The sequence below is a fragment of the Vitis riparia genome, chromosome 4 (genome assembly GCF_004353265.1).
Source record: "Vitis riparia cultivar Riparia Gloire de Montpellier isolate 1030 chromosome 4, EGFV_Vit.rip_1.0, whole genome shotgun sequence".
In the NCBI taxonomy this organism is placed as follows: domain Eukaryota; kingdom Viridiplantae; phylum Streptophyta; class Magnoliopsida; order Vitales; family Vitaceae; genus Vitis; species Vitis riparia.
The window spans coordinates 13,449,286-13,464,819 of record NC_048434.1 but is presented as its reverse complement, the minus strand read 5'-3'; the positions used below and the strand labels follow the sequence as shown (position 1 = coordinate 13,464,819).

General features: G+C 33.5%; 1 protein-coding gene across 4 annotated transcripts in view; it reads left to right on the top strand.

The window, feature by feature from the left end:
• Window positions 1-902: 902 nt before the first annotated feature.
• LOC117912600 (pre-mRNA splicing factor SR-like 1) overlaps window positions 903-15,534 on the top strand; it is a 26,820-nt gene continuing 12,188 nt past the window's right edge. Inside the window, exons 1-5 of one of the 4 annotated variants that reach the window (XM_034827255.1) lie at window positions 903-1,042; window positions 1,239-1,324; window positions 1,697-2,082; window positions 11,858-11,938; window positions 14,589-14,708. In XM_034827255.1, the coding sequence (XP_034683146.1) occupies window positions 1,795-2,082; window positions 11,858-11,938; window positions 14,589-14,693 (474 nt within the window). In that variant the 5' untranslated portion in view covers window positions 903-1,042; window positions 1,239-1,324; window positions 1,697-1,794 and the 3' untranslated portion in view covers window positions 14,694-14,708. Of the gene's footprint in view, window positions 1,043-1,238; window positions 1,329-1,696; window positions 2,083-11,857; window positions 11,939-12,402; window positions 12,451-14,588; window positions 14,709-15,534 lie in introns of those variants that run through there. The other 3 variants (XM_034827254.1, XM_034827257.1, XM_034827258.1) reach the window with 3 other exon arrangements.

Genomic DNA, 15,534 nt, shown 5'->3' with positions numbered 1-15,534 from the left:
TCGAGCTCGTCATCAAGTGGAAAACGCATGAGCAGAAATGTAGGGTCCACATAATAGTTATTATTTTATATATAAAAAAAAGAGGGTTAAGGAAGAAGTCAATTTTTCATACATGATTTTGAGGACGGTGTAGATCACGGATCAAGGGATGCCTAATATCTTAATTATATTCATGTTTACGAAAATAATGAGATTCAAAATTTTATGGGATCATGATTTTTTTTTTTTTTTATGTTCATTTTTTGCTTGAAAGATTAACAATGACTAGAAAATTTTACAAATTTCATTAATCAAAAAAATATTTTTTGAGATCTCCATAAAAGTAATTTTGTTTTTTTATATTAATAATAATGTTTTAAGTAAAGTTTCTTTAGGAAAATTAAACTTATTGTAGAATTTTTTTTGTTCTATATTGGAAAAACTTTCCAATTATAGACTTATATATTAACATTAATTATATATTTGCCTTATATATTATTAGTTTATTAAAAGTGATCAATTAAGTTAATTAATTTGTTAGACTTTTTAGGCATCTCTTGAGGGTTTGAGCTTGCCATGTGTAGAGACTACGTACAAATATATTTTAGACCATGGGTATAAATAGAGTTATCATCCCAGTCTAAATATGAGGTATGGATACACGTGTCTCATGTTGGATTAAATTTGAAATAACATAAATAATTAATATATGAGAAACTATTTTTATTTATTTATTATAAAATTAACGATGTAATAATGAAGTGATTGAGCGTTGAGACGCAAATTAACCTTCCCGCTTGGAATGAGCCGAGCTTGGAAAGCCTTGGCTCATCTGGGCTAGGATTGGGATGGGGTTAGGACTCGACGGGCCCAACCCAAAATCAAGCCCACTATATTGAATTTTCGTTCCTCTGTGGAAGAAAATCAGCAAAAGGGCTAAGGCCGCCTTCTTCATATTTTAGGGTTTATACTCTTCGCGCTTCAAAGTTCTCTCGTGATTCGTCGAAGCCCTCGATTTCCATAGATCCACTATCCAATTCTTGAGCTTATCTTCTATTTTTGGGTACTTTTCTAATCTCCTCCGTTTGACTTGATTTATTCTTTGAGTTTGCATGGTTTCTATTCCTTTTCTTGCCCTAATTCTGAGCTCTCTTTTGGGCATTCCATGGTCCTCTTTGGACGAATGTAACTACTTTATTACTTCTTTTCTTTTTCCGTTTTCTTTTTTTTTTTTTTGTAAATCTTTTGTTTTGTATTAGGTGGGGCTTTCGTTGATTCTGGTTTGTTTTCCGTTTGGAAACTGTTGGCGAAGAAAAGCAATCATAATTTTAGACGTTGACAGAAAGTTGGTAACCTTTTTGTTCTCCCACATTTTCTCCGCAGTTAAACGGAGCTTCGTGGTTGGGTTACTTTTTGTTTTCTGCAACTCCATGTAAACGACTCGGGGGAAAACGAAACTAGCTCAATTTAGTGTAGAAGAAATCACATTTGGCTTTACCGAACTGGTTATTTTATTTTTAGAAAGCAAAAAATTTGATTTTCTCACCGACCAAATAGAAATTGTTTTTCCTAGATATGCATTGGGTGTTCTCGCTTTGTATTTTCTTGAATATATATGCATTGGCTGCTTTCGCTTTGCATTTTCTTTGATTATATATATGTACACCAATTTGTTTCTAAAATTTTAATTTTGATATGAACCTTGTTTTTGCTGCAGGAATGAGATTATGTGGCTTAAATTGAACTGTTATGCTTGAAAAGTTTTTGTTTTTTCAATTTTGGCTAAGTGGGTGTGTGCATATTTGATGATCTATTATGGAGATACAAACATCTGGGAAGCCAATAGATTCGTTGTTAGAGAAGGTTCTGTGTATGAACATTCTCTCATCTGATTACTTTAAAGAGCTTTACCGGCTGAAAACATACCATGAAGTGATAGATGAGATCTATAATCAAGTTGATCATGTGGAGCCATGGATGACTGGAAACTGTCGGGGCCCATCCACGGCATTTTGCCTTCTTTACAAGTTTTTTACAATGAAGCTCACTGTGAAGCAAATGCATGGACTACTAAAGCACCCGGATTCTCCCTATATTAGAGCTGTGAGTCTAGCCTTTTTCAGAATTTATTAATTTGGTGCTTTTAACAATTACTACTTTTTTTTTTTAGTTTAACTTAGTATCTTTGCATTAATTAATGGTCATTTTAGGCAAGTGATTTGTTTGTTTATGTGAGCAAAAACTTTGTGCATATGTCTACTTCAAATTCTAGGAACATTTTTCTTAAGGAACTATATCATGAATTAATGGCCTTTGTGGGAATTGATTTGTTTGTTTGTATACATACAATTTGGCTTGTTACTTGAATTCTATGAATGCCTTTTTGTTACAGAACTGGCTCATGTTATTTGGTACTCCTTGATTATTTCTTAATCCATTTTATCTATCAAAAAAAAAAAAAATTATTTCTTAATCCATTTGAGTTGACTATGTTCAAGTTGACTATTCTGATACAACTACTCACTAGAATTTGGTGGGAACATGATTGTGTAACATGTAATTAGCATAGAAGTACATTGCATGGGAACACACCACAATTAGTGGGTAAAAATTTATGATATAAATAAAGAGGAAAAGAAAAGGCTAAAGGCCATTCACAAACTGTTATTTTTTTAGCCTCTACACTTTGACATCATCTGTGGGAAACAACGCTTAAAAATATAGAGGCTCTTAGGAGGAAGCCAACAAGGAGAATCCTTCCCCTATGAAGGGGCCAATCTAACACTATTAGAATCAGTTGCACCAGCAATGGGACCAATTGGCAATTGCAATTTTTTTTTTTGGATACGTGAGAGAATGTATTAAGAGTGTTAAAAGTGTACAATAGCACACAGGATGTATACAAAGTACACTTGGCAAAAAATAGGACCGATTGGCGATTGCAATTGATTCTACAACAGAGCAAATAGTTGGACATAGAAAACCAGATTCTGTGATCACTTTTGAGGGTTGGACAGGCTGTTGCATCAATGTTTTCTCCTCCCTTATGTCAGGGGCCTTGCTCCTAGTAGGAAGACTCTCCACCTACAACAGAGGAAGAGAGGTGTGTGCAAAATGGACCCATGAAGTCTTATGAGGAGAAGGGGATGTTGGAGCTGAAACTCAATGAATTGCAAGTAAGATATTATCAACATACACTTACCATTAAGGCACTAAACCTTTTGACATAATCACTCTCCACCTTGAAAAGGTGCAAACTTACTGTCAAGGTCAATGTCTTCATTCTCCAAATTTTGCACCGTTTTTATTTCACAACATATGTGTTCTGTTCGAAAACTATGGGATATGGATTCTATTTTCAATGTTTGAATGATGGAGAAGGAGGGATTATGTGACTATGTCAAAAGGTTAAATGCAACATTGGTTTGACTTGAGGGACTTGATGATTCAACACTACAAATAGCTTTTAAAGAAGGATTGTCTTATGATTCAGATTTGGATAAATCCCTTTATAAGAAAAAGCCTTTAAGTATAGAAGGAGATGTTTTCACCTTGTGCTTATGAGTACACCAACTTAGAACAAGAGTCAACAACGATTCGAGAAGAGATGTTGGACCTTGGAAGATAATGACAAGGTGTGTCACAATAGTAGTGAAAGAGGGGATCAAATATCCAAACAAAGCATGCTGAGTTCTTATGATTCAGATTTTACATGCACTCGACTAAATACAAGCTACACTAATGCGTTCCAAGAGTTATGTAAGTCAGCACCTTAGCGGGAATCACTCTAAGAAAGATTAGAATGAATATTATGACCATCATTGAGTTCTTAGGCACTTCGCTAAAGAATGGTGGAGTCTCAAATCCGTTGTAGAAATATACATCCACATCTAGAGAGAGAGCAATTTGTCCTTGAAAATGGAGTTGGAGTGCAAATTACTTAAGAGTACTCCTAATAGTCTTCATAGTGCACCACAATGGAGGGCAATCTCAGTCATACATGTAAGGAGTTCCAAAAGTGTTAGAAGTTTGGGATCTTGTCAACATATGAGAAAAGTTAGGAACTCAATTGAAGTGAATAAACTTGGAGTACAAATTCATCGAGTTGAAGGAAGACCTCTTTAGTAGTGTGACTTAGGCCTTGTTTGGAAACCGTTTTTCAAAATAGTTTTTTGCTTTTTAGAATAGAAAACAGTTTTTTGACTTAGGAAACACATTTGACAAACTTTTGACAAAAAACTATGGGCCTATTTAGGAACATTCTCAAAAACTGCTCTCAAAAAACAACTTTTGAGAATAGTTTTCAAAAACAGTTCTATGATTTTTTTTGGAAAAAAGTTTGTTTAGGAATTTGGAATGTTCTCAACGTATTTTCTATGTTTCCAACTATTTCATAAAAATTACTTTTATTTTTAATGCTTTATTTTCAATCATGCTTTATGTTTATACAATTATTTTTTAAAACAACCCCTAGAAAACAAGCGAAAACAATTAAAATATGTTTTCAGAAAAGACCTTGTTTTTAAAACAAATTTTCAAAAAAATTGTTTTTTTTTCCAAAAAATCGTCAAAAGTGTTTTCAAGTATGAAAAACAGTTTCCAAAGAGTCTCCATATTTTTGATAATTTGTTTTTATAGCGTATTGTTTTTGAGACCAAATTTGAGGTGTTCTCAATTTTTATTTTGTTTTGTTGTTACCTTCATGGAGAAATTATTTTTCATATTTAAGTTTTCCAATCATAGTTGTTAAAAACTTACGATACGTGATATGATACAACGAAATGGTACATTTTTTTTTCGTGGAAATTGATACGTGTTGCAATCTGTATTTTACTTTAAAGTGTATCTTACAATACATATATGATACACGATATTGATATTATGATACAACGATACATACATCTTCAACTATTTTCTATATATATATATATTTAAAAAATCAAATTATTATTATTTTTTTTGTTAAAAGAATTTATTATATTAATTGTTTATAATAAACTAAAAGATTAAAAACTGATTGTAAAAAGGAGAAATAGGTAAAATAATCTTATATCTTCTTGTTATTAAATGCTATATTAGAAGTCAAGTAAATTTATTTTTACAATGAATATTAAAAAACAATGAAGGTGATGGTGATTAGTGAATAAAAATTTCTACTTAAAATATTAATTTTTTATAAAGGTATATATATATATATATATATCAATTAACAATACAATGAGTGTATATGCCTAGTTAGAATTTGAAACTAAAACTTAAAGAAGCTTATTTTTGTGAATTATGTGATGAATCGATATATTAAAGTCATATTTTGTTAATATAAACTTGCCAAAACTTTGACATTCAATGTTTTCATATGATATGATATAGTTTAACTCTTTAGATCCTACTATCTTCCATCAAATTGGTTATATATTACTTTATACTTTATATTTTCAATAGATATACACACATATACATATTTTTCTGTTTATTTTTCACTATATAAAAAACTTACGATACGATACGTTGCATGATACAAAAAAACAGAAAAATGATATACAATATGTTTTACGAGTTAACAACTATGTTTCCGATATAATTTTGTTCTTGAAAACAATTGAGAACTGTTTTCAAGAATTGTTCTTAAAAAAACTATTTCCAAAAGTGTTCCTAAACAATCCCTTAGTTTTTTCCTTTGAGACAAAACTGAAACCAGTACACCTGCATACCAATGCACTGGTCCTGATGCCTTTGATAGCCAACTGTGAAGTTAATAGAATTTTGATCTATCCTAGTAGTTTTGTTGAAATTCTGTTCATATTTGAATAGGAGTGGCAATATTTGAATTGAATGCTAGTACTTGCGCACTGGTAGGGTTTAATGGTGAAGCAACAGTAGCTCAAGAAGAGGTTTACCATAAAAAAATTACTATTTCCAACTGATTATGGTGTCATGTAGATGCTGGGAGACCATGTCCTTGCAATGAAGTGCTACCTTACAGCCTTGAAAGGGGCAATGAAGCGACCAAACAATGAACCACATTTCTAGCAATTACAGCTGGTCACTTGCAAGTGAGGCAACTCCTTTTCGGCAGTTGAAGATATAGAAGAAGTTGGCATAGATGAGACTCATGAAGACTTCACAATCCCGATAGGGACATTACTCCAACAGTTGAGAGATCAGAACTTGTTATTTTTTTAAAGCTAACTAGTGTAATTTTTTAAATCCATCCATTGTGGTCCTTAGTTTCAATGTGGTCCTACAATGCTCTCTTTTACAACTAAAGATTCAAAAGGTCTTCGTCCAAGAAGAGAGAAATTGTGAGCAAAGAAATAGAGTGACTCCTGATGGTAGGCTTTAGACAGGAAGTAAAATACTCGAGTTGGCTTGCAAATATGGTGGTTGTTCCTAAGAAAAACGAGAAGTAGAGAGTCTGTATCAACTATACTGACTTAAGTAGGTCCAAAGGATTGTTATCCACTTCCAAGCATAGATTAGACGATTGATGCAACAACGAGCCACAAGAGACTCTCCTTCATTGATGCATATCCTTGATATGACCAGATCAAAATGGACTCAAGAGATGCAGAGAAGACGACATTTATAACAGAAAAAGGAAGCTTTTTCCACCTGTACCCTGTCAGTTGACTTAAAGAACATTGCAGCTACATGCCAGCACCTGGTCTCTAAATTGTTTGATAGGCTACTCGTACACGCATATATTGATGATATGCTGGTTAAAAGTCTTCACAATCAGGACCATTGCCAACGTTTACAAGAGTGTTTTATTGTTCTAAATGTTTATGGAATGAAGCTGAACCCCAAGAAATGTGTTTTCAGAGTAAGCAGTAGCTAATTTCTTGGGTATCTGGTGAGTTAGCATGGCATAGAAGCCAACCCAACACAAATCAAAGCCAATGCAACACAAGTCAAACACTCCTAGATATGCCACTTCTTGGTGTAAAGGCTAGCCAAAGCTGATGGGACGAATAGCAGCACTGCAAGGATTCATTTCCAGAAGCTCCTATAGATGGCTCCCATTCTTCAAAGTCCTCTCTAAGATTGGGAAGTCAGTCTAGATGCAGGAATGCCAACAGGCACTTGATCAGTTGAAATACTACCTAACTTCTCCAGTTTTACCTTTCCCTCGACTTGGGGACCAGTTGCTGCTGTTTTTCGCAATATCAGTTAGTGTGGTAGGTACAGTGTGGATGAAGGAGGTTGGGTCTGATCATCTATGAGTATATTATGTTAGCAAGGTGTCTTTTTTATTTTATTTTCCCCCGGAAAAAGGGTTGAAGAGAAGGCACCCATGAGCCCTATTGCAGGTTCCACAATAGGGTTCAAAGCCCTTTTTTGTTTTTGAATTTATTATTTATTTATTTTGTTTTTGAATTTTTTTTCCCCCAAAAGGAGATTTCCGGTAGAAGCTCTGGAGGTTGAAGATGTTGCAGGTGCAATCCCATTCACTTTGCAGTTTTTGGCATGCTTTGGTGTTGGGTTGGGTAGGTACTGTGCCATTGTCACTGTTGTGCTTGATCTCAACAACCCGTTTGTTATTTGTTTGTTTCCCTTGAGACAAATAATTATAGGTTTATAGGTCTAAGCCTGTAACTCATATTTTGGCGTTTTATTTATTTATTTTTCTTTTATTAAATCTATCGAATGTTCTCATGTGAATCTTCTGCACTAAACTGAAGTAGTGCAAATGACAGTCAGCTGGGTTGGGGCAAAGGCTAAAAATGCCTTACATTGTTGTTGTTGTTGGTTTACCTTTTTCTTTTTTTCCTTTCAGAGAAAAGGTTGCAGTTCTCCTTTCAATGTTTTTGGGTTTTAAACAACTCTAATCCAAAATCCTTTTTAGTCGCTTCCTCTAAAATTAAAAATTTTAGGACCCTTCTGTCCAACTTGGAATATGGTTTTATACAAGTGTATGGTTGATGAAATTGATGAATGTGTCATGTTTTTGTTCTCTTTGTACGCTCGGTTCTTTTTCATCTATTTCCTGTGTGCAAAAAAGCTTATGATATATGATATGGGGAAATAGGTAATACATAATATGCTTACAAGTTAACGCTAGGGAGAGCGAGAGGGAGAGAGAGAGAGGGGGGGGGGGGGGGGGGGGGGGGGCATTTGGGTTGTTTCTAGTGTTTTCAATTTATTAGAAAGCTTGTTGCATGTGAAAGTGCTGTGTCTCTCCAACCTAAGTGTAGGAGATTTTGGCTTGTGTTATCTTTTAGGTGTCTAATAGAGAGAGAGAGACACATGGAAGTTCAATAGTTGGCTCTGCAAAATTACAGATGTTGCTAGTGAATGGGATGCTCCTTCTATTGAGTTCCTTGCTTAGCTAATCAAGCTATGAGCCAATTCACTAAGCAAAGAGCAAAACACTGGTTTCTTTCATTGGAGACTTTTTTCTTCCTTTGCAGAGCTTGTGTACTGTGCAAATAGTAGTAAGTTTTGTGAAGTAGTATACATTTGTACATTTTGACCAGCAATCGTATATCCTGTAAGGATCGCTCATTCTTATTTGTATTTAATATTCAATGAAATAAATATATTTTATCACTGATTAGAGAGGGGGGGAGGGGGGATGTATACTTATTTCATCACCAATTTCCCAATATATAAAAGAATTTATGTTTTGTAATATGCTATTGATGTGTGAATGGTATCCTTTTTTTGGGTTCAAGTTCTATTACCTTGTATACTTTTAGCTTTTAAAACTCAGTTGGTGATGGCCTTACCAAAACAATTCCTGGCTTGAATAGACAGTGTATGTCTACTCAACTGAATCATAGAATCCTTTTAGAATGTTAAATTTGTGCAGGCCATAACCAAGCCTGGCTTTTGAATAAACCATTAGGTGCTAATCGAATCATATATTCTTTTAGAATGTTAGATTTTGGAATATAGTAGCAATAAACATCAAACTAATTTTAAAACCATGTTGTGTCCCAATTTGTTTTATTATTCTTCTTGATGGTGTAGGTCTGTTCAACTGATCATAGAATCCTTTTTGAATGTTAAAATTTGTTCTGGCCTTAACCAAACCAGTCATGGCTTCAATAGACTGTGTAGGTGCTAATCAAATCATATAATTCAGGTTAGATTTTCGATTAGTAGCTATAAACATCAAACCAATTTCTTCACAATAAACGTCAAACTAATTTTAAAACCTGGTTCTGTCCCAATTTTCCTTTTTTATTGTTTTTCTTTTTAAGGATGAGATGAATTTATTTTGAATTACTTATTTATGTATTTTTTTGAGGATTTTTTTCCCTTTCCATATATATATTTATTTATTCTGTCCCCATTTGTTTTCTTCTTCTTTCTGTTTTTTCATTTCTTTTTGACAATGAGATGAATTTATTTTGAATTACTTGTTCTTATTTACACATGTTTCTTCTGTTTTTAAAATTTTTATGATTTTTAACAGATGGAAATGATTTTTTTTTTTTTTTCATTCTCATATATGTAACATATATATGTTTATGCATTGGTGGACTCCTAGAACTCTCAATCAGATTATAACACCTCATACTGTTTCAATCCAAAACACCTGATTTTGAAATCCTTGAGATATTTTGAGTCCATTTGTGTCCTACAATAGGTTTTCAACAGTGTTTTAAGTAGCATTAGCAAAGCTTAAGGCACTATGATGCAATCTACATGTGCTTCCTCTTGACCAAGGTGAGCTGAATTCAGGGTCCAAAGTAAGTTGGTTATGACTCGGTTGAGTCATATCCGCCTTGGCTAGGTCTGAGACAATTCTGATACTCAAGTTATGACTTACAACATTGAACATTGACTCTGTGCTAACTCACCTCAAATCGTCTAACACAACTGATTTTTTGAAAAAAAACTTGTTTGACTCGATTGAGTTTCAGATTCGACCCTAATACCCCTAGTTAGGTCACAAATCCATCTTCTTCTTCTTCATCCATGAAATTTCCCTCTTTTGTTGCCTGCTGGTGCTATTGTGGTGATTGAAACTTGAGAAGCAATGATTCAATGCTATGATCTCTCTTCCTCCAATCGTTGTCTTCTAATCCTTTTTGCTATTGGCAACATTTTGGATAGTGCTGGATTTTTTGCTGGTGATGACATCTTAGTGGTGCCTTGACTTTTCTTTTATGGCCATCTCCGGCTGTACTTCATGGTTCTGACCTTGAAAGCTTGAGCACAAGATTCACCTCTAGCCAGAGAAGAAGATTCAAATTGGGGAAAAAAATTGGGTATTGGGTGTTTTATTACATATCAATAATCTGTATGGTGTTATATTATTGTGTTTGGTATTATATTATACGACATTGTGGACTAGATATAGGGGCTGAGGATGGGATTTCAAAAATAGATATGGAAGATAAATGGGGTATCTATATGGCTCTGGGAATAAAGGTATTAACATGAATTTTATATGGTTATAAATATGAACTGTTAATAAATTAATTGACATATAATTGAGTCTGTTGTACTTGCAAATTGAGAAAAATAATAATAAAATGATGATTTCACATAACAGATATCATTAAAATATAATTGTTTTATCATATTCATTAATTATATTTTATTTTTGAAAATTTTGAGCTATTAAATTATAATATTTTATGTATTGCCCAATATTGATCCTAGTTACCGAATTCAATGATACTCGGTACCTTCCGAGTCAGTTACCAATATCGCGACTTAGAACCATGGTTGAATTTTTTTTTTTGATCAATTAGAACCATGGTTGAATTTAGTTAGGCATAAGGGCTTTCTGGTGTGGCATTTGTAGCTACATGTCTTGCAGTTTGCATTTACCCTAATTATGCTAACATAAATTGTTGTACCTACATGCTGATATAGTCCATCTGTCTATAAATTCATTCCACATCCAAGGCCAGGGATCTTGCATACTGTACTAATTCATGTAGCACATGTAATGTAAATGAGGTTGTCATGGAATAAAAGCAGATATGGTCCAATATTTCTTTGTTTCCTTAGTTGGTCATGTTCCTCATTTTTTCATTGAGTGGAAGCCAATTGAGGTCCATTTGATCTTCCTTATATGGAAGCCGAACAAGTTGCAAGCTATTATGTCTAAGATGAGTCAAATATAATATAAGTGATGATGATGTCATTCCTAGAAGTTGGAAACTTTATGGGATCCATTATTGAACCATGGATCCCATCATAAGGTGCCGCATGGTGGAAGGTACTCTTGATTGGGAAGAGTTGAACCTACTTTCTTGTTTGTTGAAGAAAAACAAAGGTGAACCTAATTTGTTCTAGCTTCCTTGCATTTAGAGAAATCTGAAATTACTACATCTAGTGGCATTTTGATCTCTCTTACTCTGGTTGTTTGATGTCAAAGTTAAATGGATGTCTGGCTATGGGCTTGATCAATTTATATTTATATTTGCTAGGAAGAGGTTCTTGTCACCACTTGGTTGCTTTTCCCTTGTCTTGGCATCCTTTATTTATGTTATGTTCTCTCTCTCTCTCTCTCTCTCTCTCTCTCTCTCTCTATATATATATATATATAAATTTGAAATCTTAATTTGTTTAAATTGGAGGAGTTTCTTCATTTGATTGTTGGTATTGTATTCTAAACAAAATGAAGGCTTACTTTGTTGGTCATTGTTTTTCACAATATTGGAAATTGATATTTACTTCCACTTCCTTTATGAAGCCTGTTTTTTTATTTGGTAAACTTATTATTTTCTTGAATTTATAAGTTTGTTTATTTACATCTACTAGTTTCCGTTTTCCATCAGCACTGAAGCTGGGGTTAATTTTTTATTGCTTTGTTGCACCAATTATCTTTTGCTTGTCCATCTGCTCTTTACTTGTTAATCCTTACTTTAACCCTCTTATGTGCTGCAATTAATACCTGAAAGTTGTTTTGCAGGTAGGATTCCTCTACTTGAGATATGCTGGGGATCCAAAAACTTTGTGGAACTGGTTTGAACCATATGTGAAGGATGAAGAGGTAGTATTTTGGTAGCCTTTTCATATCAATTTGTAGCTTTAACTGTTTCCTTGTTATTTAAAGATGTGTCTATTGGCTGATTTGAGCTACATAGCAGAGAAAATATGCCATTTGTAGCCCATGGTTGCTTCCTTGAATTCATGAGTCCTTAACTATATATTTTTCTAATAATGTATTTCACATGTGGTAAATTTCTTGCCTCCCTTTACCTAGGTTTTGGAATATAATGGTTTTGGGATAATCGGCCATCTGCCTAAAGATTCTAGAAATGTCACAAGATATTGATGTAGAAGTGATTTTACTGTCAACTACGTGCTATTAACCTCTTTTTGAAATCTGAAATCTTGTTTTTAATCTGATCTTGATTAATGTGTTTCACTCTTAAGCAAAGCATTTCGTACAAATATTTTTCTCATGGTTTTGACCTGCAAACTTTCTATGCTCTATTTCTATACTTGATCTAGGATGCAAGGGGCTTCATACTTGCTCAATGATGGACATGATTTGTACAGGTGAACCCTTTATGTTCTTACCAGCCTGTGTGGTGAAAGACATTACAATTTCATATTATCCTTCACCGTGTTGTGATGTTCATAATTCTTATAATAGATATTATGCAATGAAGAGATTGTGCTTTTGGATATGGGGATATATGACTAACTAGCTATTCCCAGGAGCTCCTTAATAATGTGAACTTTTGTCATTATATATAAAAATAAGAAGCAAACTCTTGTATGCATATAGCCTATTACTCGTTGCAAAGGCCACCTGCTGGAATCATATGAATGACAGCTATATGAAAAATCAAGGAAGCAATTACCTGAAACTCTTCCATGCACTCTGCCATTGAGATGTAGAACTTAGAACAAAACCCCTTTCTTTTATAAACATATTCCTGCAAGCATGGGGATCTAAGATTGAAGATGTACCAGCCCAAGACTTTTCTCAAGTAAAGCTTGAGAGGAATGTGATTCCTATTGTTCTTAAGCTCATCTATGATGAGTATATCATGTATTTGCAATCTCTTAACTCAATGTTGTAGAGGAAATATATCCATTAGAAGCCCAAACCCCAAAATGTCGATGCCACACCAATTAGGACACTTTGTTTGGGAAGAAATGTCTTGGTGTTAATTCAGGTCCTTTAGATTCTTTATTTTGAGTCCTTTATATGTTAAAAATCTGTTTTTGGTAATTTTTACATTTTATGTTAGGAGAGAAATGCAGGTTGTTGTAGCAAGAGGTGGAGGATTATAAATTCACACGAGCAATTTTACTATTCACATGAGAATCAGAAGCTTTGAGCTATGCTGTGATAATTTGCTTTGTTTTGTTAGGATTCCTCTTTTTCTTTTCTTTTCTTTCTTTCTTTCTTTTGTTCTTATTCATGCTATGATTCCCCTTTGAGGCACAACAAGCCACTGAGTTTATTTTGGTACACAATAGTTTTGCATCATTTAGCTTTCTCAATAGTTCCTTTGTATTAACTTCAACTTTTTCTTTTTTCTCCTTTGATAAGTGTATATGATATCTAGTTTGCAAATAATACATTCACTATGAGTTAGTATTTTCTTCCTATTTTATTTGTTATTTCCTTCATGACAGCTGGTTATTGCTGCTTATTCTTTTGGATTGAATATTTACACCATTCCATAGTGATAATTTGTGTTTAAACTTTATAACATGTAATAAGATATTAAAAAAAATAATGTTTTTGAGATTCAGGAATTGATTATATAATTTTAATGACTAAATTATTGTGGGAATGTGTTTTAAGGATTTGGGAATTTACTAAATTAAAACTGACAAGATGAATTCTGTCTCCTTGTTCAATAATAATAATCTTCAGATTCCAGATGCATCAAGTTGTATTCCATTGGCTCCAACTACTGCTTTGGGTCTAGATTCCAAAGTCTGCTAAAACGACACAGTAAAGGTTCTAATAAGGAATGGATTATTAACAACTCTTAGTGCATAGTAACAATTTTTAGGATCCATCAAAAATAATGAGCAACTTGTAAAGAACCCTGGCTAATACAATCACTCTCTTGAATAAGAAGCAAATGACAAGATGCAGGGCATCATACCAATTAGCTAACACGACTCTTGAGAATTGCTCCAGCCACTTTTTTGAAGTAAAGAAAATGTTGGGCAGAAGTTAATCAAACTTTCTGTAGTTGGTTAATGTGGTCCAAAAAGCCCTATGCAATACAGCTTTTAATTGGCTTGAATGCCCATGAACTTCAAGGATATCTGTTTGAACCCTAACTTATCTACTTGCTGCTGATATGGTTGGAATTCTCAATAAATCCTTGATTTTGTTCTCTTATTTCCTGAGAAGGGAATTGTACAGACTTGCTTTTCCTTAGTGTAACCAAAGTTTGATTATCGCCTTTAAAATTGTACATAGCTTTGAAATGGATATTTGAAAATGCCAGTTTGAGATCTAAGTCTCTAGTTTGTAAGGATAGCAGCCATGGGTTTTAGTGCTACTATCCTTGTTAATTCTATTTTATTTGCTATAGCTTTTTATTACTTATTTTTTGTGAAAGAAATGGGATTTCTAACATAAATCCATGACAATAATTAAGAGGTTTTTCTTTCTACATATTCACAGAATCATAGTATTATCTCTATGATTTGTGTTTCAGGAATTCTCTCCTGGATCTACTGGTAGAATGACCACAATGGGTGCATATGTTCGTGATTTACTCCTGGGACAGGTCAGTTGCAATACATTTATGGCACAATTCTGAATTGATGACTTGAATGATCACTTCATCTGCTGCATTTTCTCACGCTGCTTGTTATTGTTGTTAATGTTGATGTTTTATTTTCTATTTTTTAACCAAATGTTGTCGCTTTTTAGGAACCAGGTTTATGCGTTGCTTCCCAATACCTTCTTATTAAGATTAGGTTGTGTTTTCAAGTTCTTTGAAAGAAAAGTTGAGTTTATATCATAAATTCGATTGCTGAAGCATTGAAATGTTAACTTGAAGTTTAAAACCTTCTAGGCCTTGTGTGTATGTATATATATATATTTGATAGAAAAATGAGAAAATATGTTAAAAGCACCTAAGAGGAGGTGCACCAGTGTACATGATGTATATGGTAGACACCCAGTGAAAAACCCCTCTTACTTGAAGTTCAGCTGATCTACAAAATCTATCAGTCACTATGTGATCCTCTGTGTACACCTAACCTAGTTCACAAAAGTAAACATAAAATTGGAATTGATTGTTGGGTCCAACTGCTCAACATTGTTAAAAGACCTCCTGATCCTTTCCTTCCAAGGAGTCCAAAACAGACATAAGGGAGTGGTCCTCTAGGCTTTTTTTCTATTTCTTCCCCATGAAAGAGCCATGCTAATCCAAGCTAGAGGTTTTTATTTTCTGTAATCACTTTAGGATTAATTTCATGACTTGACTAAAGTTTTGCCTGGTAGAAGTTTAATCCTTCATTTTAAAATTTATAGGAGGCTTTATGGATTAGTTTCAACAGAATGTAGTAAAGGTCTTTTAATTTCTTTTAGCCTTAAATAAGCTATCTGGAGATTCCTTTTTGCATTGTTTAGGATTTTAAGGAATTTGGAATTCT